This window comes from Ooceraea biroi, chromosome 12 (assembly GCF_003672135.1).
Source record: "Ooceraea biroi isolate clonal line C1 chromosome 12, Obir_v5.4, whole genome shotgun sequence".
In the NCBI taxonomy this organism is placed as follows: domain Eukaryota; kingdom Metazoa; phylum Arthropoda; class Insecta; order Hymenoptera; family Formicidae; genus Ooceraea; species Ooceraea biroi.
This window is the reverse complement of record NC_039517.1, coordinates 189,816-213,615: the sequence shown is the minus strand read 5'-3', so window position 1 is coordinate 213,615 and position 23,800 is coordinate 189,816. Positions and strand designations below refer to the sequence as shown.

Here is a 23,800-nt window from a genome sequence, read left to right as displayed (position 1 = left end):
CGACAGGGCATCTTCGCGAAGTCAAACATCATCAATCAAAAATCGATCTTGTTAATGGACGCCCGTTATACAGGGGAACGCGGCACCGCGCGTTCAAATTAAATCAATCAGGGTGGAAATGTAATTGCGGGTGAACGTGAATCGGAGCGATTTTAGGGGATAAAATTCGCGCGCTCGCGGATCCTTTGCACCCCGCGATGCTGACTAAACGTCGGCGCGCGAATACGAACGCAGTGACGCTGCAGTAAGCGCGCGTGTAGTAGAAACGCCGTGTGGCGCGCGGGTCGGAGGGTGACCGTGGCCATCGTGGGGACGACCATGGTGGGAGGCCTCGATAAAAGTCAGTGGCGGACTGATTATGATTCAGAGTGGCGGTGATCTCCGATAAACGCAGCTTCGCGTGCCCGCACTCGCGCTCGTCTTTCTTCTCTCGTCTCTCCTCTCCTGACAACGCGAATCGCCGCGCGGCTGATCCATTCTCGTCCTCGGCGATCCCATCGATCTTTCGCGCGCGTTTCTTCCGCTCCCCCCACTCTCTCCTTTCCATGCTTCGCGCCCGTCGATCGTTTCATCGGACTCCCCCGTGAACACTTCCCACACGGCAGGTGGTGGAATTTTCCCCGTCGGTGAAAATCGAACGAGGGTGCGTACACGCGAACGACCGCGCGCCAGCCTAGGGGAGTCACGCTCGCTGGAAGCAACGGAGAGCGAGCGAGAGAGAGAAAGAGAGATAGAAAGGCCCTCCGAAGTGGCAGCGAGCCACCACCGAGGAAAACCACCGCGAGATCGATAGTGTCGTGGCAACCGCGTTTCAGAACTGCCCTGCCAGCTAGTCCGGTGCTCCGACCGGAAGCCAGCACCGCTTCGCTTGGAAACGGCGCTGGGTCCGTGGGAAGTCCGCATCTTCCCCTCGCGAGCGGAAGTCAGAGCGCAGGAGTCGCGGAGACTGCGCGCGCGCGCGACGCGATCGAGTTTGCTGAAATCGGCTCTCTGCACGCGTCGCACGTCTGACGCTGCCGATTGAAATCGTGGTTTACCGCTGCGCGCCAAACCCGCAAAGCAGGAAGAAGACATCCGACTTCGTACGTGGATCATTTCCGTGATCTACGAGGTGACACCGCGAGAGTGTCGTTCCGCGGAAACGCATGTTCAGCGAGTGCGCACGTACAACAGTGTTCCTTTCTTTACGTCGAGGCGAGCTGGTGTGACACTCGTCATCTCGGCGCAGACCAAATTTTGGATCGCAGCAGGTCACTCTCACTGGAGACATGACGAGGTGGAGCAAAATCGTGCCGTCACGGCGAAGTGCCCGCGGCTATCCGATGATGATCGCCGTCCTCGCCTTGTGCGCGAGCGCGGAAGCGACGCCGGCCAATCTCGCGATCAGCGATACCACTGCCGCGGTAAGTGTAAAAAATTATTTAAGAAATATATATTAAACTATAAAAAAAGGCAGATAAATTAGGAACTGCCTTGGAAACGTGACGCGAATGTAAAAATCGAATTTGGTCTTTCGTAACTGAATGCGCTTCGCAATTGGGAACTCAATATTGCGCATCAGAGTTCCCTGTTTTGCTACTTTTCCTCAGCTTCGCCTCTCCCCGCGCCTATTTCTTTATCACAATTTGGGGATCATTCTGACTTCTTATTCTGCAAGAATTCGCGTGAGTTTTTCGTGAAATGCGCTTGCATTCCGAGCTTTGCCAGTTGGAACACGCGTTGGCGTTTGCAGGGGAGAAGACGCTCTCGGAACTGCGTAATCCTCGTACACGGTGTGTGTGACACATGAGTAATACGCGAGCGTGCGTTGCGCCTAGGTAAGATTTCTTCGAGGAAAACGTTTATCTCCGCCAGCCGATATCCGACATTGTGTATCGAGACACATCGAGCTATCTGCGCGACGCGCCGCGACGTCCTCGCTATGCGATATCGCAACGGACGAGTATCACGCTCGGGCCCCGGACTTGAGTTCTTGACGCAAGTTCTCGAGTCATCGCGGAAGATTCGAGTTAGCAAGCTGGTTCCGCTAAAATTTCAGTCACAAACACACACATACGCGCGATAACAAGAGTAATTATCGGTTTATGTAAACGCGCGACCGAAAGATCATGCCGTTGCGTTCTTGAACAGCATTGGAAACGCGGCATTCGCGAATAATTGCGTCTTGAAATTGCCAACGGAAAGAGTGACATAGATTTTCAAATTGATTGAAGGTATGAAGAGAAAGAGAAGGAACGAGGAAGGGAATAGGAAGAGTCACGCGAGACCTCGACTGTAACATGCAAATCAACAACGAAACTTACTTGGATAATTTATGCTGTAACGTTACGCGTCATGTTATGCTTATTTACGCAACGATCGTAAAAAAAGTTGTTTGCAATGTTCGAGACTAATCATCGTCCGAGCATCCCGTATTTAATTAGAGAAAAAGCACTGTTAAAAAATATCTACGGCCTCGCATAGGAGGTTTGTTCTTTTTCGCTACACTTCTGAACTAGTCTAATAAGTTAGAGTGAAAGAAAATATATTTATTTTCTCTCTCGAAATAGTGAATAACCTTCGGAAGATTTTTAATCTTTAAATGTTATTGGACGTTACGTCGCAGTCTGAGAATCGCGTCTCCCCGATCTTTCGATCCTGGCAACCTATCTTCCGGCGATTCCGACAACCTGCTGCTCCAGATCGATTCCCGGCAAAGTATCAGGTGTGCTTGCTTTCCCCTTCTTTCTCTCTCCCTTTGCGGATCATACCAGGAAATTGTAAATAATGTATGTGTCTGAACACGGAAGAAATACAGCGCCCCGGCCTTCGTTATCGCGAATCGGCAGGCTGGACACGGATCGGCATCCGTCCGTCATCAGAATATTAACGATCTGGCCATAGATATTCTCTGATCGTCGCTCGCGATCCAGTGAGCGCTCGCACGATCGTTCTGCCGCTTGCTTCTGCGGTTCCTCGACGAAAATCGAACGGAAAGTACGTTTCGTATTCTTGCGTACGTACGTTCCTGTTTAGATCACGTGAGAAAAGAATCCACCCGATCGAGGAACCGATGGAATCGATTCGAACCGCGCACCTCACGGCTTTTTACCGCCGTCATAATCTTCGGGGATCTTCCGCTGCCCTAGCTGGCATATAAATGGCGCCCGATCAAAGCCGTTAATCGAAGACGCAACGCACATAAATACGCGAGAATTCAAAGGTGTAACGGGAATTCGTTCAGATCATCCGGCTCGAGCTTTGGGATGAGCATTTATATAATCTCTCTAAAAAAATGAAAGAATTTCAACCATAAAGGCTTTCCTCGATATGCAGGCAACCATTAATTATAAATGCAGTAGATAAGAGCTCAAGACGTGGTCGACATTACGCAAACTATGCAAATGTAGCCTGCAGTTGAAGTATATCGAAAATTACTTCCAGTAGTCGTCAGGATTCACGTGGACTCCCGCATATCGATGACTCTGGTCGTTAATCGAGAAACAAAGCAGGCAATGGCAGAGTGCCCGTGAAGCTGGAAGCTATGCATTTCCAAGCACGAACGATCCCTCGCGTATCGGGATACACGTGGGCGAAAGAGGCAAAAAATCGCATGGTACACGATTAGCGGAATCTCGCGTACGACGAGCTCACATGCAGGCGTACGTTTGTAGATAAGACACGCGTCGCAATCGCTTTAGTTCAGGGCATAGCATCTATAGTTCAGGATGTAACGTCACAGATAACAAACGCTTAGACATCGTTCATCACTTCGAGTTCAGTAGTAATTTTAAATTCAAGATTTGTCGTGCGACGAGTGGAAGTGCAGACTGCAGCGCTTCCGCTCGGAAAAACTGCGTGCGAGTTACCGGAATGTCGAATGCCTTGAAAATCATCAAGCAGTAATGTACCAATATAGTAATAATGATGATGTCAGCATGTTCAATATATTGATATTTCAGAATACTGATTGGTGATATATTAACGTATTGTACGTGATTGTATTGCTATCCTATATTTTGTCATATTAATATATTAACATACATACACACCTCTGAACAAAGAGGCAACTCATTCGCAGTTGTTGAGCTGATTAAAACCGCAATGATAATAATATTAGACTGGCTGGATGACTTCGCGTGTTTGCTATTTTTACGTAAATTATACACGGAAAAAAATGATCATGGCTGCGTCTATCGCAGCCCAAGACACTGCATGTACAAGCCATGTATAATCGTTCCGAAGTGACTGTCCGATTTCTTAATGAAACCACCGTATCCCGATTTCCGCGAGCGCGTCCCCAAGCCGATTTACGCAATCCGCACGTGCGCGTCACCCGTTACGTAAATATAACGCGCACGCGATGTAACGTAACGCTCTAGTCGTTGCTAATTACTCAAAATCGTTCCGACCAGAAACTAAAAATACCGTACAATAACTGTGAACCCCGATATTTCTATTTTTCATCTCAACGTCTTGTCAATATTATACGAGCAGCGCAATTCTCGCTCTCTTAACTTCAAAACCGCGAAGTGCGTCTTTAAAATGACTTTGAATTGCTGCGGAATCTTTGTACGCGCAATTAACAGCGATTGACATTGACGTTCAAAATTCGAAACGCCGTTGGCACACAAGCACGTTCCTCTTATCGGCGGAAAAACAGGAAAAACCTCGCGCGCATCCATGCCGTTTACAATCCGATGACTCACGTAATGCAAATCGCGATTTCAATTAACTTCGATAGATGCTACTTGCGAGCCGAACTATGCTCGTTGAATCACGGCTCTTTGACAGCGGCTTTTCTCTGATGACTCATACGTCCTTATCATATTCGCATTAGTTAGCAATCTCGCGGTATTATCGTGATAAAGATGCATTACGCAAACTGAATATTTGTTACGCATCAACGCATTTGAGCACGATACAGCTAAATCAGCTTGGTCGGTCAACGATACCTGTAACTGAATGCGATCGCACAGTAATATTCCGTAGTTTTCAAAGAGCGAGTGCATTACTCCGCAGGCGTTCGAATCAATCAAATCAGTCGTCTGCCGCCTATCGATGCAACGTGACGAAACTGCGAACCACGATAGATAAAATCACGGGACGGTGCGTCGTACCGTATTAATATCGTCCGTGCTTAGCTCGGCATTCCTGCCACGACATGAATTATTTGACGTAAATGATTAATTCTTTTACTGAATGATTGAGCCATTTTGTTCTGAAAATAAGCTACAATCCATTATGTATACCTATTTCTTCTTAAAATGATTTATTCTTCTTTTCATTGTTTCTTATTTTTGGTAATTGTTATTGCATTTTATTTCTTATTTCTTGGTTTAATAATTACCAGTTTTCGTTTCCCAATTATTTCTTATTATTTAGGCTGTCTATGGTTCTATTCTTAAAAGTTTCATTTAGATGTATCATTAATAGGAAGCGTAACGGCTAATAAGAGATTATACAAAGAAAAAAGCAAAAAGAAATTATAGATATAAAATTTATTGTTTATATTATATGTATAAAGCAGAATGCTGAATGCTCTCGGAATGATCTTTTATATATTCAAACAACGTCTGAGAGAAGAACGTGGAATACTGATGTTGTTCGCGTCGACAAAGACCTCTTCAAGGCCGGTGCGCTGCTCGACACTTATGTGCTCCTTCCTTTTATTTTATGACCGAACCTCAGGCTTTAAGATCCTGCGATCGGACAGTATGTCCCGACGTCATCTAAGGAAAATTGCTCTTTGTTCGGAATTGCACGTGAAATTCGCGCATGTCATCTCGTTACATGTTCTGTTGCTGTGGAAGGATGTACGCCACGCGCAAAACACTGCCAGATTTACATTTAGAAACGGAAATCAGTCGCACACGAGTAGCAACAGTGCGCGTTCTTGCCTCTCTTACCCTATTATTATAAGCAGATTATGACTAATGCACTCGCTGATTTAACTCGGCACTGATGATAGCTTTTAGCAGTTCTAATCGTCATTCGAAAACTTATCGACGAGAAGTTGTAAAAAAATATAAACGTAAAGGAAATAGATAAAACTGAAAAGATGTAAAGCGAGAAGGAAGATGTAAACTCCCAAAGTTCTGGGCACCCGAGTATACGCGAGTTAAAGCGTGACTCATATTAGTTAATACGAACGTCAAACGTTTTATCATCGTACAGAGGCATTTCTGTCTCTGTAACGATAATAAAAAGACGTGTTGCACTGGTTCTTTCACGTCCCATGAGATGCAACCACGCCCCACGTAACCCAGTTTTTTCCAGTCTTTTATTTTTTTAAATCTGTTTTTCTCTCAACCACTATACATATTTCTTAACGATTAATAATTGTTTTAACGAATTAATAATGATTAATAATAATATATAATCTCAAAAACTGCTCATATTTATTTCATATGTATTAATTTAATCCTTGAAATTTTTTCTTTGTCTGCTATTCCACGCTTTCACGTTAAACAGCTAAATATCGATCGTATAGACCGACAGGTAGTTCCAGAGAGAAATCTTATCTACACTACTTCAAGCTCACGTGGAAGAAAAATAAGATTTATCTTGGGAATTTTGTTTGCGCGCGATTCGGAAAGATAAACGTCTAATGCGAATAAATGGGTAAATGCATACGACTGGAATAAATTAAAACGCAGACGGTTTTTTACAGAGGCGTCGATTAGAATCGCGCATTCATTTTTGTAGTATTACGCGCCTCGCGTTCGACGGAGAGCGAGGAAAGGTAAATCTCCACACAGACAGTGAATTAGGTGTTATCGTTGATAACGTGATCAAGATAAAAGAGCGTGTGTACACACAAAAGCGACGACTTAAACGCGCGTTCCACGCGCGTCAGGCTCGCGCAACAATTCTAGGCGCAGCAGGTTGCGCTTTCGATAAAATCGGAATGAGCGATAAAATTAGTGCCGACGACATTATCGGCGATCAGTGAGGGGCCGGAACCGATCGAATCGAATCTCGAGTCCGCGAGGCTAATACCGTAATTTTAAACGACGTTCGGAAGAGACCCTACATCCTGCTGAATTGCTCGAGTTTCTATTAGCATAGAACGGTCTGAGGCATCCTACTATCTACTCTAATCATGGAAGTCGTCGACCCAGATATCATCCCGCCTTTATCCGCCTCAGTAACATTCAACTCCAAATCACTCCTTTTAAATTTATACTTGAATGGCAAACAACAAAACAGACGAATTACGAATCAATAATGAGTAAATTTATAACAACTCAATCATTATACATCATGTCACACTTTAATTACATTCTCGTTTTTTGAAGTAGTCCGTGTTATGGGCGAATTAACAGCGTTATTGTAAAACAACGCTCCTCGTGGATGATTTCTACACGAACTCCATACACAAAGCCCGTCGTCGGGGAGAGATACCGCTCATAGATTAAGCACTCTTTACAAACCGCGGCGGAAGACAGCGCGGTCACGATACGTCCGCGAGTAACACGAAATCCCGACGACTGACCAAAAATTCAGGTCATGGAAGCGAACTAACGTGCTTCTGTACCCATGACGAGTCGTGCTCGCTAAGCCCGAAGGGACCAACGTACGCAAAAGTACGCGAAAATTCGTTTCTCTGTCTTTTCGTGCCTTTTTCCTCCTCCCTTCCATCCAGTCTCGTTGTTATCGCATGGCAACATCGTTTTGCGGTAAATGTGCGTTTACCGCGATTACAAGATGATTGCCTCGCGATGATGCAAGGAAGATTCTATCGTCGAATCCGCGAGATATTAATCGATTTAATAGCTTAAACGCCACCTGGCACCACCTGGGTCGCGCTTTTAGAAGAATATTATCGTGGAACGTCCACGTCATACGTTGAATAACGGATTCAAGGTAACCCGGATGTAAAACGGCGGTTTCGTGCCCAACGCGAGTGCCCTGCCGTGCTGGCAATTACGGTGCAGCAAGTAAGCTGCAGCACGTGTCGCGGATTTCTATTACAAACGTAATGTAATGGCGCGAGATCGTCTCGCGGACATTGATACGTCGATTGCGATACGGGAATACCTGAGAGAGATATGCTCACGGTTAGCCAGTGACGCAATTAAACGGACGGACGCTCGAACGTGTTTTACAGAAAACAGCCATGACATAACTTCAATGGAACGGCCCAATCGATTCCCTCATCGACCGTTTGCGTGTATAATAAACGATTATTTCTCGGAGGCCATTCTCTTTTTTCGTCATGGAAAAAGTGGTCGAAGGACCGATAAAAAAAAGAGGAATAAGAAAAGATTCAAGAAGAACGGATTTGATGAGATTAAATCGCATGACGAACAGTCGCGCGCGAGTAGGCGGTCTTCGCTCTTGATAACGCACGGCAGACGACCACGGGTTTGCTCTCTTAACGAAGTATTCTAGTACGATTTATGTGCTCATAAAGTATAATTGCAGCCAAGGCTTCTGCCAGCGCGTCGTCCATTTTCTACGCGTGCGCGCGCTTCCGATGTCGAGGACTATCCGGATAACCATTGCGCGCCCACTTCCGCGTGCAGAGTAATTGTATAATCATAGTCTCCGTTCTTTTTCATTATTTCACTACTAAACTGCCGCTGTATGTTATAATTATATCATTCATTGTATATACGGCAAATTAATATTTTTACAAAATTGAAAAAAGTATAAAATATCATATCATATATCGTTTTATAGATGTAACGTCACAAAATCGTAAAAGCAAAATCGAAAATATTTAAACCTGAGCTGACTCCCGGAATCGTGTAAAAGTGTAAAAAAGATCGAGTCACGATCGGATTCGCGGAAAACCACTCGTTGATCCAATGATTCAATCGCGCCGCGTGTCCTACGCTCCTGCATTACACCGACAAACCACGCACATATACACGCGCGACACGCACTTGGCGCAAGAAGAGAAAGAGGGGGAGAGTCCATTCACGCGTGACACACGCATGTGGGTGCGCGCACGGGCGCGTTCCACGTTACGTTCATTCATAAAAATCCTAGCCTTCGCGGAAGCTGACTTGTCTGGAGCGGATTACGAGACTCGCGAATCACGAGGAAGGAGGAGAGGGGAGAGGAGCGGTCCCGATTGAGTCACTGCATTCGCGTTTGATCGGAAGGAAGCTACGATCGCCGGAAATCGAGTGTTGATGTTTGTCGCGTACGGAAGAAGTTTCTTTCAAATATATATTTAGCACTAAAAAGAGGAAATTTACACGTAATCGTGAAAGCAAATATTTAACGTGGCAATGATTTTTAACTACTAACAAATCATAAGTAATTTAAAATATTGACACAAAAAAATAGCTGGCCACTGGATATAGTTAGCAATAATAAATTAATATATGCTAATATATAATTAATACATGCTAATAATTGGTTGCAGTAAAGTATGAATGAATCAGCAAGTTGCAACGGTATTTCAGTACGACATTACAAGTGTCACCAGTGATAATGCTGTTTTAAATGCTAATGTATTATATAATAAAAAGTCCTTGAAAACGAACAGATGTTTTTATCGAACAAGTAAATCGTTTCAAATGCAGATAAATTATTTGACTTTTACAACCAAGAACCGTGCGACTTTGGCTCGTTCCATATAAACTTTGGCTTTAATAATTTTTCAATGTTTTAGTTGCGCACAAGTTGGTAATAATTTTCTCTGTGTGGCAAACTTACCAACCATCTTCGCAGAGATATCCTTATCAGCGCGATGCAGCCGGATGTTCCAAAAATTTCAGCACGTTTATCACTCTCGGAAGCGTGAGGTCACCGTGATTTGGTAACTCCCCTGCAGGAAAAACGTCATTAAAACCGCGAGCGATCTGTTTCCGCATTTAATAACGGTATAACGGAAAACGACTGGAGCACGTGGTCGTCAATTCTGAAAGCGGGTGCTCGTGGAAGTTCAATTTTTGCCGTCCGAGGCATGATTCAGCTCTCCAAGCTCAAGGCTACCGCTCGCGGGAACTTTGCACCACTGTCAAGGGCGACAGGGATGCATCGGATTGTCGGTGCGAAAATATCTGAATGAATATACCCTTTATGCTCTTTCTCTCTCCGGTGGCGGCGACGGTGGTGTGACTCACGCCGTAACTTCGCAGTTACGCTACGTAGATCGCGTTTCGTCGCTGCGATCCCGCTGCGTTTCCGCGCGAGTAACAAAGCGCGGTCGTTTCATCTTTGTGTTTCTGCATGAACGTCATGAACTCGCAAGAGCCCCGCTAACATTAAATTCGCATTAAATTCGCATTAAATTCGCATTAAATCACTTTCTTGATACACAAGACGCGATGTACGATCAAAGAATTGCCACGTAAAATCGCTCTCTTCTCTCGCGCAATTCGGCAATAATAAATACACTCTAGCATGCACAACGTGCGATTCGTTCGATGGAATATTAATCGGGCCGCGTTTACAAGTCTATGTGGCCAGATAACAGTAAGTACTACCATCGGTTAGGTCAGTCCCCCTTTCGGCCATTGCTACTTAGCCCAATCCGATCTACGTATGTGAGACACATCGAGTGATGTCGCGTGACTCGCCGAGAGTGACCCGCCGCGTTTCTTCGCACAATAGCGATTTGTGGCGACTCGACCGGCCAATTTGGTCGAGTTTCCGGCATCGTCTGGATAGGTCTCGACTTTCAACGAGCTGCCTCATCCTGTTTTATTAAAACGGAACATCACGCGAACTGGATCACTGAACCGCGCGAGAGAAGACGGCGACTCGCGTATCGATCTCTCGTACCCCGCGGTATTAAATATTTGTGTCGTATATTGTTGAGACAACAGGCTCGCTGACTTTCGTCGAGATAAATCATTAAATTTAATAATTTGGTAACATTTGCGAGGCAATCTATTGAAGCATTCTATTAAAATATCGCCGCGATTTTTTGACTGATCCAGTACTCATAAACGTACTCTTCGTGCTAAACGTAAGCCTTGAGCCTCCCAAGTCTCTAATCGCGAATCGCAAGTACAATACGTTGACGGTCGCTCCTCGCGAGAACGAGATCGATACGGAGTCGGCTCCGAAAGAGTACACGCAAATACATGGCAAATACATGGCAAATACATGGCAAATACATGGCAAATCGATTGGCTAACTCGACATACAGCGATTATAAATATTATCGTAACCCTGCTGGAAAAAGCGGCCGATTGTCGAACGCCGCGTCGCGCCGCGAATCTAAAGCTCTAGACGACGGGGCGGATGATCCACAATATTCTTTATGCTCGAATAAGGGATGAGTCATTCCTCACAGACGTAATCCGCGCTTCGAACATAATGTGTTGTCCGAATTGGCTCTAATGACGGATCTCGTGTCCGCGCTTGCGACACGCTCCTTCTTCTACGCGGGAGAGGAGCAGGTCTTGTGCAACAGCCACTTTAGATTTTAGTTAACGAATTCGAAGTATGTCACGTATGCACCGCAGGTCTTGCGAGACGATAGGCGATCGCGTGTTTGTCGCGGTTGCCAGATATCGGCGGAAATCGCAGGCTCTGGCGCAATGTTGCCTCGCAAGTAAAGCAACATTGGGATGTGTCGCAGGATGTGATTTCCGCCACCCACGAAAATAGCGTTCGCGATCGTGTGATGATATCGATTGGTCGGAAAAGGATCGACGGACCGGCCAGACCTCGGTAAATTTGCCCATACGGATAAGAAATATTCCCGTATCTCTCCGTGTCGCGCGCGTGTTTCACCTCGCTCGTAAAACGCCAAGGTTGCGCTATGACACAGAGCTTAAAGGCCGACTAAACAGTCGGCGGAGTGACGGGGATTTTTCTGTCCGCGAGATCTCGCGGTACAAGGCAAACTTTGCCTTGAGCGGAAGACGGACAATAAGCGCTACGAAAAATCGGGCGAGATTCGTAATGCGATGTTAATTTCGATGAATCAATTATTGACCTATGCTTCATTGATGTTGCAGAACTACCTGGCACAATATGGATACCTGCCGCCGACGAACCCGGAAAACAGTGCTTTCCTGAGTTCAGAAAGGCTAACGGCGGCGATAGAGGAGTTCCAGGCGTTTGCTGGTATTAACATAACCGGTACGTTGACCCGCGTTCTTAAAAATGTGTTACGTCGTTTTTGCTGGTTAATAATATCTAAAAGACCCCAGAGTTTTAAAGAAATTTTACTTATGTTATTTTCTTATTTAATCTTATTTACTATTAAAATCATATTCTTTCTCTAAAAATAGGAGAATAGGGTTTTATGGATTAAAGCATCGCATATTATATACGTATGTACGTATTATGTACGGATCAGCAGCTACTTGTACTCAATTTGTGGAATCTACTACATCTACGTACTAAACACTACAGCACTACGTCCTACAATTCGTATGAAACACGCTTGAGTCTATTGTCTCTTTACCGGGCGCTTTTGATAGGCGGTCATTGGTGATTCACAAGCGGAATTACCAAGAGGATGCGTTTACTCAGTGTCGCATGCGTGTGATTCAAAAAAGAAATAACAGCACATACTACAACATTCTAGAGAAATATTTTAAGCGCGCTATGTCGGACCGCTTGACCGAAATGATAATAAAAATAACAATAGATGCGGATCATTAACAAGACGACGTTAACGAGCAAACGTTAGTGCTGACGTCGATGATTCAGAATTCGATGAAACGCGACCGAAATCAACTGCAGCAACGCGGTGATGAATCGTCCGCGTTGTCTCGGGCGAGAAGTCATTTTAGAAGACACTTGTTACGAAATGCCGATTAAACGTAAGAAATCGAGATACGAGGGGAAAAAAAAGAACGAGAGAAACCGCGTGTCACAACCGTGATTAGTAAATATCATCCGGGCAAAGATGACTAAAGTCTCGAGAATTTATCGAGGGAGATACGTCGTCAGATTTATCACTTTTATCTCGCGTGCGTATGGCCTATGATAACGATGATGGTAGCTCGCATGATTAAAAAGGTTCACGTGAACGAGGAACAAATGATCGACGGATGAGCTTTACGTGTCAGTCGTTAATGACACTAGCGGTACGCAAGATAGAAAAAGAGAGAGAGAGAGAGACAGAATGTATAGCAGGGCGGGATGATGGGGAGGGGCAATAAAAACCGAAGGTGAACGGAAGAGTGATCTAACTATGAAACTGCAGGCTACATCAATGGCGGCATTATCCGAGATGAGGCGTGTTTATCGGTCGTAATCTGCGTTGTCACGATGCATCTGCAGTTGCTCGAACGGATATAATTTGTGAAAAAGAACAAAAGTTAAAAAAACAAAAGATAGAGAACAATGAAATGAAATTCTCTCGCTCTTCGCAACGGCCATGTGCCGGTTTTTGAGCTCCGCTTCAGCGTTGCTTCTCGAAATGGTAGTCGCAGATCGATCGCGTTCACGCGCCGTGGCAAGATTTTTCTCGCGATAAAGAAAGGGTGGCTCAAGCGGTCGCGAGAAAACGCATTGGCAAAAACCGTCGCCATCGTGAAGAAAAGGGACAACGCAAAAAGCGTTTTCGAGCGAGACGAAAGAGGTTTCTTGCCCAGATTCGGCCCAAAAAGCGTAATCTCCGGCGCGAAACTCTGCACCATCGATCACGTATTCGTAAATGTCGAGTGGCCACATTGCGAAGTTGGTGGTAGCTATGTGCACGAGGGTACTCCGTGTACACAGTGTGCATATTATGCATACAGGCATGAGAAATTAATACGTGCACGGGATGCGAGAGTGTACGCGCCTACGCGCGCGCAAATGTATCCACCAACGAAAGTATAGCTTTTGCGGCCACACGTCGTGCTTCGCGAATCGATACACACGAGAATTATACTTGATCGTATAATTAGCTTTACGCGGATGGAAAGTAAAGAGAGTAGAAGTATTCGAGTAGACAAGAATTTCTGACAACACGTGAATAATTAATGACAGATAGTAATCTTCACTCTCGTCTTTGTGTCTTTTGTTCCAGGCGAACTGAACGAAGAGACTGCCAAGCTCATGGCTACTCCAAGATGCGGTGTCAAAGATAAAGTCGGGCCAGCCGCCGATGGACGATCAAAGAGATATGCTCTTCAGGGTGAGTTGGGTGTCCTCGGCGGAGGAAAGTTTAACAGCGGTTTCGTCACGTCACGTTTCTGGCAGCGAATAATTAGCAATTGACAAATTGAAGAAAGTTTACAACGTGCAATCTGGGCATGTTACGGCGTAACCGCGAGATATGACATAATCTTATACGGTTGATCAGCTGCGATCGATTATCTAATCGATAAACAGACCTGCTGTCGAAACTCACGAAAAATCGTCGCGTGATTGAAAGTCGCTCGCGTATCATTGACAATCACCGCAAAATCGGAGAAAACAGCTAAACATACCGCTTGCGAATATCGGGCGAGTCATGGCATTCGTTTATTACATAAAACTCAACCAGTTTATTTGCATAACTTGCTAATTTCATTGTTATACTATTTGGTAATTTATTTACTTTTAATCTATTTCCATCGAAATTAATTTTTGTATAGAATTTATATTCAAAACCGGTTAATTTACAAATACACCTAAAATCAAGTTGTACATATATTTATTTATTCAGTTAAATAATTTCTTTCGTCTCTCGTTATATAACACTCGTACTTTGAAATTTGAAATGATGTTTTATGATAGCATTTATGACATTGAAACACCACCACAATTTTTTTCCTATCCAATAAGAAGATCATTTAACGCGTTCTGTTTTGCGACGTTTCCCCGACGAGTTGTGCATCGCGGACGCACCAACTTCCTGCAGTTGTGTCTCGCTGCCATTACGCGAGTCGTTGATATAGAGTCAGTCACCCTAAACGGGTCACGCGGATCTGTATCACGATAGCGCTGTTCGTCGGATGTTCCAAATGCATTTCAAATGAATGCCGTGCGAGATTCGCTTAAATTAACCGCATTGCGTCTCGCCCACTTTCCTCTGTCTAACTGCGAGCGAGCGAGAAAGAGAGAGAGAAAGAGATCCCTAAATTAAAACTCTTTGTATATCAAACATTTTTTCTGCTTAAACGTTTCTTCATTTACCGTTCTTCTGATACTCGAGTTCAAATTTATATGCGCCTGATTATCTCAAAATATACATCCAATAATGACGCGCTTCTCCGAGTGCAATTGCATAGTACTGGACAAATATTTACGTTACCACGCAATCATTGCGGCGAATTATCGGACGCTTCGGGATCACCAAGGAGCACCCAAATGTCAATGACACGTGCGTTGGAAGCGTTCCAGCGGTTTCGGTCACGTCGCGTGGCCGAAATAAAAAAAAACCCGCGAAGGGACATTCTTGCGCGTATCGGCAGAACGACAAAATGTTCGTGCTCTTTCTCTCTGTGTGCAGTTGCGCACGCTACCCGTGACTTTGAACCCGCGTCACTCACGTGCGCTTCACGTTTCAGTAAAACTCTCGGGTGCCAAGCGTTCGGCCATGCGTGCATCCTTCATTACGCCCATCGCGAAACCTTCAACACCTCCAATGATGTCCCGATACCCGATAGCCGTTCATTTCGTTGTTGATTTTCCGCCTTTGGATATTTCTCGCTCACACATCATCTGCGAGCGAGCGAAACACTCGTTGTTGCGTAACCGAACGAGACGCGCGGTATCATAATCGTCGCGATTTATGCAACAATCGCGACGACTCCGTAATCGCGCGTTGTGCGCGTAACACGCGAACAGCGATTTTTATTCTTGCTTGTATGATAAACAAATTGTGCGACGGCACGATAACGACGCGCGATCGCGGATTCCGCGAACGAGTCGAAATATCGCACGCGAATCGCCATCGTCGGATCTCTGTAATGCTGCTGCGGCGCAACGGATGTTGCACATACTAATACAAGCGCAGGAAAAAATAATAACAACAGCTTTATTCGAAGCGCAAATGCGCGATCGACGCGGACACAGCCTAGATGTGAAAATAATGAAATAATCACATGAAAAGGACATGGAAATGACGCCAGCAACGTTGCTTGGCGAAAAACAGTCTCTCTGAAAACACGAACGAGGATAACTTCGCAAATTTTCGAACGAAACGGATACAATATATTTGTAACATATATTTATCCCGCTTATTTAATGTTTTTAATAAGAAAAATTGCAATTTTCCGCAGGGTCGAGATGGCGTACGAAGAACCTGACGTACAAGCTCAGCAAGTATCCTACCGGCCTGAACAAGCAGGAGGTAGACAAGGAGATCGCGAAGGCATTCAGCGTCTGGTCGGGCGAAACTGATCTTACATTCACCCCCAAATCGGGATACGAGAACGTATGAAAATATTGTAAAATTTTCTTTGAATGTTTTAAGTCAAGTTGTAATCGTAATGGCCCCCGAGTAATCTTTTATTCTTGATATTTCCTTATGCCTGATCTAGCGAACAATATTTTCTAATCGATTGGACTACTTCAGGTTCACATTGAGATCAGATTCGAGGTGGGCGAGCACGGTGACGGCGATCCGTTCGATGGACCTGGTGGTACTCTGGCACATGCTTACTTCCCCGTGTACGGCGGCGACGCGCATTTCGATGACTCCGAGCGATGGACTATACGCAGCTATCGCGGCACGAATCTTTTTCAGGTCGCAGCGCACGAGTTCGGCCACTCGCTCGGTCTTAGCCACAGCGACATCAAGAGTGCTCTGATGGCACCCTTCTACCGTGGTTACGATCCGTATTTTACATTGGATCAAGATGACATCGATGCTATACAGGTACGAAGACATTTCTTAGAAAATGCAGAAAATCGATTGAAACAACACAAGTATTTTAAAACTTTTATCAACTCTTGAAACTTTAAGAATTTGTTTATTAATTTTTAAATTAGTACATTTTATTCCCTCTACGTTGTCTAATGTTTCCGTCGTTTTACTCATCACCTGCTTCCCTATGTTCGAGCATTTTCAAACGAAAGATAAAAGAAGGATAAACTTGAATCGGAAATCTTTTCAGGCTTTGTACGGAAAGAAAACGAACTATGGACCACGTGGTCAAGGAACGACATCGCGACCTTCACCACCCGCCGAGGAAGATCCCGAATTGTGCAAAGATCCGAAGGTCGACGCGATGTTCAACACGAAAGACGGCGACACCATTGTGTTCAAAGGTACATCCACGAGCCACAGTCTTCCAACTTGAATATTATCAAAGACATCAAATAAGATATCTATCGATTATTAAATTTTCAGGAAAACATTATTGGAAATTAACGGACAACGGGGTAGCTAGCGGATATCCCAGACGCATTAGTAGCACGTGGAAGGAACTTCCGTCGAACATAGATGCCGCGTTCACCTATAGAAACGGCAAGACTTACTTCTTTAAGGTAGGCAAAGTTGAGAAGCAGATTAAGAAGACAATCCTTTTCCGCTACGCTGCATTATTATTATTACTGTTAATTACAAATGAATTCCTAATTCTAAATTAAGGGCACGCAATACTGGAGGTACATCAACTCTACCATGGACGGCGATTATCCAAAAGAAATTAGCGACGGCTTCACTGGTATCCCTGACCATATCGATGCGGCCACCGTGTGGACCGGTAACGGCAAGATCTACTTCTACAAGGGCACGAAGTTCTGGCGCTTCGATCCAGCGTCGAAGCCACCAGTGAGGAGTAACTATCCCAAGCTCATCAAGAACTGGCAGGGCATTCCGGATCACGTTAACGCGGCGGTCACTTACAAGGGTTACACGTACTTCTTCCAGGATAATGCCTACTATCGGTTCAACGATCGTACCTTCTCCGTAAGTAGCGCGAATTTAAAAGACAAAGGAATGAAGCTTCTATCAAGCTTCGATCAATGACGTTGCGTCCATAATTGCATTTTATTTTTTTGTTTAGGTGGATGTCGCTGAGCCCGCCTTCCCGAGATCGACGGCGTATTGGTGGTTCGGATGCAAATCCGCTAACAGGGGGACGCTAGGTAAAGATAACCGGCCGTTTGCGTCTGTCAGCAATATGGACGTGGCCGACGATGACACGTACTATTACGGTAGTCTTGACAACATCGACGACATCATTTTAGACGCAGGTACAAGATCCTTATCAAATCCTGCCTAGCCTCGGAGGAGCTCCGTGGTATCCATCATCCGCGACGAGTCCTGTTTACTCGTAACAAATACTCCGCGTCGAGCCTCTTTCTCATTAATTTAAAATCGCAAAATTGCAATAAACACCGCGCTCCTCTCCGGATTTTTCATTAATTTAAAACTACGAAATCGATTCCCATCTTCGGCCATAGATATTCCTTGGGATTTTATTTTATTTCTTTTTATCTAATTTATCCTTTTATTTCCGGCTGTCGTGTTTCTATCACAACGATTACCGCCACGATTAATAGCTGTCGTTGATTCAGTACGCAATTTAACTTTTCCGTGAACGTAAGGATGAATAAGTTTCCGCGAACTTGCATGAATTGCGCTTCTCTTAAATTGATGCCCTCGGAAAAACGCGCGGCGTTGGATACCCGGTAGTCCTCCACGCTTGACATTCCACTTCGCTGAAAATAATCGGCGAAACAGATAACTTGTAACAACGAGAGGCGGGCAGGAAAGGTGAAATTAAAAACTTTGGTGTCTCGTGCACCTGGCTAACGACGATGCTAGGGCTACATTGCGAATAGACACGTGCACGCAATACTGTCATATATTATTTAGATCATTAATTAAGTAATTCGGGTCGCGACTAGATTATAAATATTGATAATGACCTAATAATATTATAAAAAGCTACTAAATCGGAATCCGGATTAAAAAACTCAGATTGGCATATCGAGAGATTCGTATTAATATTTTCGATGTAACGTAACGTCGGAATAAATCCTGCAACGTGAAACGGGCGTCACGATTCAAACGATTATTATTTCACATCTCGTGCATTTTATCGAGACGTAGATCGCTGAAATCGGATGTGACGCAACGCGCGTACACACGATGCTGCACACGAAATGTATTTCAAACATTATTATTACCACGTGTCACAATTCGAGCGACATGCATCAACGCCGGATGTTACGAAATTGAGATCGAAACACGAGAAAATAGAGTAATGCTTGCACGGTTGGTCTACGTTGCTCTAAGAGCGCCATTATTTTCCAAGAGCACTGACTGGTGATGGTTTTACATCAGCGATGGGAAGTATAATTAGCGTTTTGCGGCCAATAATCATACTTAACATACATCAGACACCAGATATTACCACACTAATGTCGTAAGCATTATCATTCATTGCCATTATTCTAACAGTCTGATCGCTGATCATCGCATTACGTCACTGCGAGCTCGTGGATCAAAGACTTTTCGTTTGAGACTTGTCAGGACTCGACAACTTCGACGCTTATAACGGTTCCTCATCATTTTTTTATATATTCGTCATGATCGTTAATGATACTTTCACGCAACGTTGACAATTTCGCGGCACGCTCAAGCCCAGAGTATTTATTAGCCAGGCGTCGGATGAAAAGAGAGTTTTATTTCTCCGAAGACAGCGACATTGAAAAGTAAATGGTGATCGACGCGAAAAGGTCGCCTCTGTGTCATCGTCGCCGCATCCAGTTTGACAAGACAAGAGTAAATATTCTAGAAAATAAGAATCTCTTCACGCATTTTCTTTCTTGTTTTTTTTTTATTTTATTTTTCTGGTTCTCGTCTGACTTCTATGAATAGCTTTGATCGGCACGTCATCGGTTGTGGTTTCGCGCACCCCTTTACATACTCCTCTCTTTTCTTTCCTTTTTTTTCATCTTCTGTCTCTATTTTCGTTCTCCTCGAGACTTTTATCAATAGAGATAGCGCATCAGATATCATATCATCCATGTTGCATGAAAAAACTTGGTTTTTTATTTCCTTTCCTTCCCCTCCCCCCTCTACTCCTCATTTACCATTCGCATTTATAGTAACTAACTAACTAACTCGGTGGGCATGCTAAAGTGTTGCACGTCTGTCTCTCTCATCATTTGCACAATTAATCTACATGAAAAATCCGTGAATCCGCATATGCGCGCACGCACGCATGCACTCACGCACATACACACACGCACGAGCGTGAGACAGGGTGGTGCATGTGAGTAATCGCTGCCGCGCTGGCAGTTGTTGCGTTGTTTGGAACTTAATCTCAAGCATAAAAGCGTGTGGGTCCCGATCTGCCCCATCTAACAATACACTGGCTCTTACGGGAGATTACCCCTCTTCCCCCCTCTCTTCAGAATTTTTTCTCTTTTTTATTATTTTTAGTTTGATGTTCTGTTCACAAGTATTCTTTTACACTACAATGCACATGCAGTTATTTATTAGTTATTATTTTTTCCTAGACACACGTATCCCCCTTGCACGAGTACTTTTCCGTGTTCCGCGTGTCTGTCGATATCTGATTCTCGGGGTACATGGCATGCACTGGTCCTGAGTTGCACTCTTTTGTAGGATTTGTCACTTATCGGCAGGGTTCAAAAGGGAAAAAAAAATCTCGCAAGACTTTCTCCATATAATTTATGTTTTCCTATCAACTCTCTATGTTCTCCCCCTCATCTTCTTGCAATGATTTCTTATTAATGATCGTTGATTTGAGTATCTTTAAATAAAATCAAGTTTTCCTCTTTTCTTAGTTATACAATTATATTTTTCTTTTACATTATATATTTGTACAATATGTATATTGTAGATCCTAGTCTGATATATTTTTATATTACTTACATTTTATGTCGAATGGATTAAAAAGCTTCGACCAAATTTGCTCTGGAGTCCACAAATTTGACGTCTGTAAATTACAATTTCATGTTTAAAATTTGCAAATTTTCTCGGCCATTGTTACATACATTAATCTCAACAGCTTAAAGTTTAGTGTCAAATTAACCAAGTGTTTAAAATTTGATCATTTACTTGTGATATCTTTTCTGTCTGATACAAAGACCGCTGTAATTAACGAAATAAGAATCGTGCGTTCATGCATAAATAGCATTAAACACGTTGCAAGCATATGGCTGACTTGTTTAGAGAAGTTAACAAGAAGATTCACCCTTAGAGCCAAGACGATCAACTGCCCGCATTAACCGGGAGCAATCGCCTTTTCCAGAGGACAACAGTGTACACCCCAAATTCGGGAAAAAGTGAGCGGTTGACGCGGCACTACCCACCGACCGACCGACCGACCGACCACCCGACCATACGTGCCAAAACCCCGATATTTCGTGCGCGCGCGAAGAGAAACCAAATAAAGTTCCAAACAACAGCGACGAACCAGCCAATGGCAGTGGCCAGATCAATGAATGACCAATGGCGGACACTCCCATGCTCTAGCCAGTTTCGCGCTTTCGTACGTACGCGCACGCGCACTAGCGATACGGCGCCCCAGTTGTCGCGCGCATGCGCGAATGGATCTAGGCCGCTTGCGCCATACTACGATTCGAATTTGAATTCAACAGGAGGCACCGACGAACTCGTCACGTCATCGTCGAATCATGGTCATGCGGATTCCGGCACAAGCTCGTTGAGCACGCATTCGGGAAACACGTGGCAGCCCTTCCTCATGAACATCGCGATGACGACGATCATCGCGAGATTCATTGCGACCACGTAAAGCGGATTGTCGACCGAGTACATCTTGCGAGGATCAATGCGAGCCAACGAGCCTGAAATTTCCAAGTCAATATACGTTTCTGCGATGGAACAACGTGAACGTTGCTGCGAAAGAGCAACCAATGGCCAATGACGTGATCCATATAATGCGTTGACGGTTGAGTGTGAAACGATAGCGCAATGATCTTATAGGAACTTGTTTAGGAAGTTGCGTTCCCCCCGATAATTAAATAAATAGCTAGAGAATTGCGACGAACAGTGGGTCAAACCAGTGTAACTGCGCAAGCGCGCGTATTTGAATCCGCACGATTTGTTTGTCGTAAACGCGAGTGCAAGCACGTACACGAATTACGTCGTATTTTTGACTACTACGTTTCATGCGGTTAAGATTAAACATAGGATCCTTCTACACTGCCTGTTTTTGCTCGCATGTCCATGATTTGCAAAGACTTTAAAAGAGACGTGGAAAACAAACGCGCTTACTGACAATTAACAGCTACAAGTTAGCGATCGGTTTTTTGATTGACAATATTGTCGAAGCTGTTTGTTGATAGGTGTCACGAGTATTGTGGATCCTCCTAGCTACTAAACGCTGAACAACTCCATTGGATAATGCGCATAATTATGCGTTATACGTCACTTTTATTCAATCTGTTTACGTACGTGGAATTCATCGGACACATTTGTTTCTATAAATATTTTTAACAAACACTGAGGAATTCTGTCGCGTAACACCTGGTAATTATATATTGCATAATTTTCTATTCAATATTCTCATTTGCATACTCGTGAGATCCATTTGCGTGATTAACGGCGTCCGGTGTGCTCAACGTTTTAAACCTAAATTTTTTTCATAATCTTTAAGAAATATTTTGGGATTAATCGATGCGATTAGATCGGTTTCCGCTCGCGAGGAACGCAAAGAATCAGCGAAATATGAAAGGACTGAACGTTCGGAAAACACACCGGACTGCATTAATACACGCGAGTGTACGTATAGTACTCATGTCGCTTACGATAATTACGTTACGATAATTACGCTAAGACAATTGCCTTAAGTGCGAGTGCCTTGGAGAGTATTTTTGTAATTTATACACCGAAGCGAGAAGATTGTACGTGATTGTACCGAGCGCAAACCGAGCGTTTTTCTTCAGTGTGTCACTTCGACTAAATGGCGTCTCGGCTCCGTTGTTGCGATGTCGCCTTTGGAAAAGGAGCTTCCCTTTCCCCGTTTTTTCGCGTGAATGCTTCCACCGCGTGGTTTCTCCCGAGATGATAGCTTGTTCGTCTTGTAGTTTTATATGCGATCATTATTAGCTAGAGCGACCGTACTGTGAATTGTCGGACTGAGCTCTGACATTAATGGTGCTGTGTGTGAACATATATACATACGTATATGTATATGTATAAAATACAATTCTTATATATAAAATATTTTTAGATTCTAGACTCGACGAAGAATGAAAGTGCACTTCATCCTGCCCGGCAATAAAGAAGGAAACCCTCTGCGAAAAGATTACGCATATCCGAAATTGTCTTTGTTGTATTCAGTATTGACGAACGTTTGCTAAATGACGTTAATATCGTTGCTTTTTACGTTACGTGAAGTGTCTCTCAGTGTATGCTAACACACTGCAAAGTGTTTGACCGGTACTTAATTATTAAGGATTACTACTCTTGGCAGTACTTTAAGTATTATCGGAGCACCGTAAGAAAGGCCTTGTATCCGTTCGTTATCTGCCATCTACCGATTAAAACTTTGTTGGAGAGTAAAAGTAATCTATTTTTTTACAAGCTCTCGTCTTGCATCAGCTAGAGATGTAACAATCGTTATTGTTTAATGACAAGCGGTACCGTCGTGAGTCGTCGTCAACCGAGCCGCACGTGTTTCAGCATACAAGGTCTTTCTTTACGTTTACTACTGACGTCAGGGTTTTAATGATTCATATTGAAACTTGCCACGCCACGCGTCGTGCCCTGAACGAAATCTCTATTGTATTATATTTTTCACTGTCATACAAATAGTATTAATAAATATATAGATATATATATGTTTATTTTAGCTATCGAGTATTTTCAATTTTCGTTTTACGTCAAATCTAGAAAGATTTGGAGAATGTGATCCGGCAATGAGAATCGTATAACTGATCAAGATTTGTATTTGAATAATACTGGAGCGACCAGTACCAGACATGTACAAAAGATGTACAAAATTATTAAATACTTGTATTATTAAGTAGA

At 44.0% G+C, this 23,800-nt stretch overlaps 1 protein-coding gene across 9 annotated transcripts; it reads left to right on the top strand.

Annotated features, from left to right (window-relative positions):
• The first annotated feature begins 355 nt into the window (after window positions 1-355).
• On the top strand, window positions 356-23,796 carry LOC105286124 (matrix metalloproteinase-14). 9 transcript variants are annotated; one of them, XM_011350808.3, is made up of 10 exons: window positions 356-1,403; window positions 11,913-12,036; window positions 13,922-14,029; window positions 16,101-16,255; window positions 16,397-16,699; window positions 16,938-17,091; window positions 17,174-17,310; window positions 17,414-17,734; window positions 17,832-18,021; window positions 21,406-23,796. In XM_011350808.3, the coding sequence occupies exons 1-10, from the start codon at window positions 1,269-1,271 to the stop codon at window positions 21,558-21,560; spliced, it is 1,782 nt and encodes a 593-aa protein (XP_011349110.1). In that variant the 5' UTR covers window positions 356-1,268; the 3' UTR covers window positions 21,561-23,796. The 9 variants fall into 9 exon arrangements, with proteins under 9 accessions (XP_011349110.1, XP_011349112.1, XP_011349116.1 ...); XM_011350810.3 differs by having other exon boundaries at window positions 1,269-1,403; window positions 17,832-17,913; XM_011350814.3 differs by lacking the exon at window positions 21,406-23,796 and adding an exon at window positions 21,057-21,195 and having other exon boundaries at window positions 1,269-1,403; window positions 17,832-17,913.
• The last annotated feature ends 4 nt before the right edge of the window (window positions 23,797-23,800 follow it).

Excerpts from the sequence above, each read along its gene's own strand:
- LOC105286124 (XM_011350808.3), top strand. The coding sequence starts at position 1,269 with ATGACGAGGTGGAGCAAAATCGTGCCGTCACGGCGAAGTGCCCGCGGC. Across the intron at positions 14,030-16,100 it reads AAAGAGATATGCTCTTCAGG|GGTCGAGATGGCGTACGAAG; the intron begins GTGAGTTGGGTG and ends AATTTTCCGCAG. Across the intron at positions 16,700-16,937 it reads ATGACATCGATGCTATACAG|GCTTTGTACGGAAAGAAAAC; the intron begins GTACGAAGACAT and ends AAATCTTTTCAG.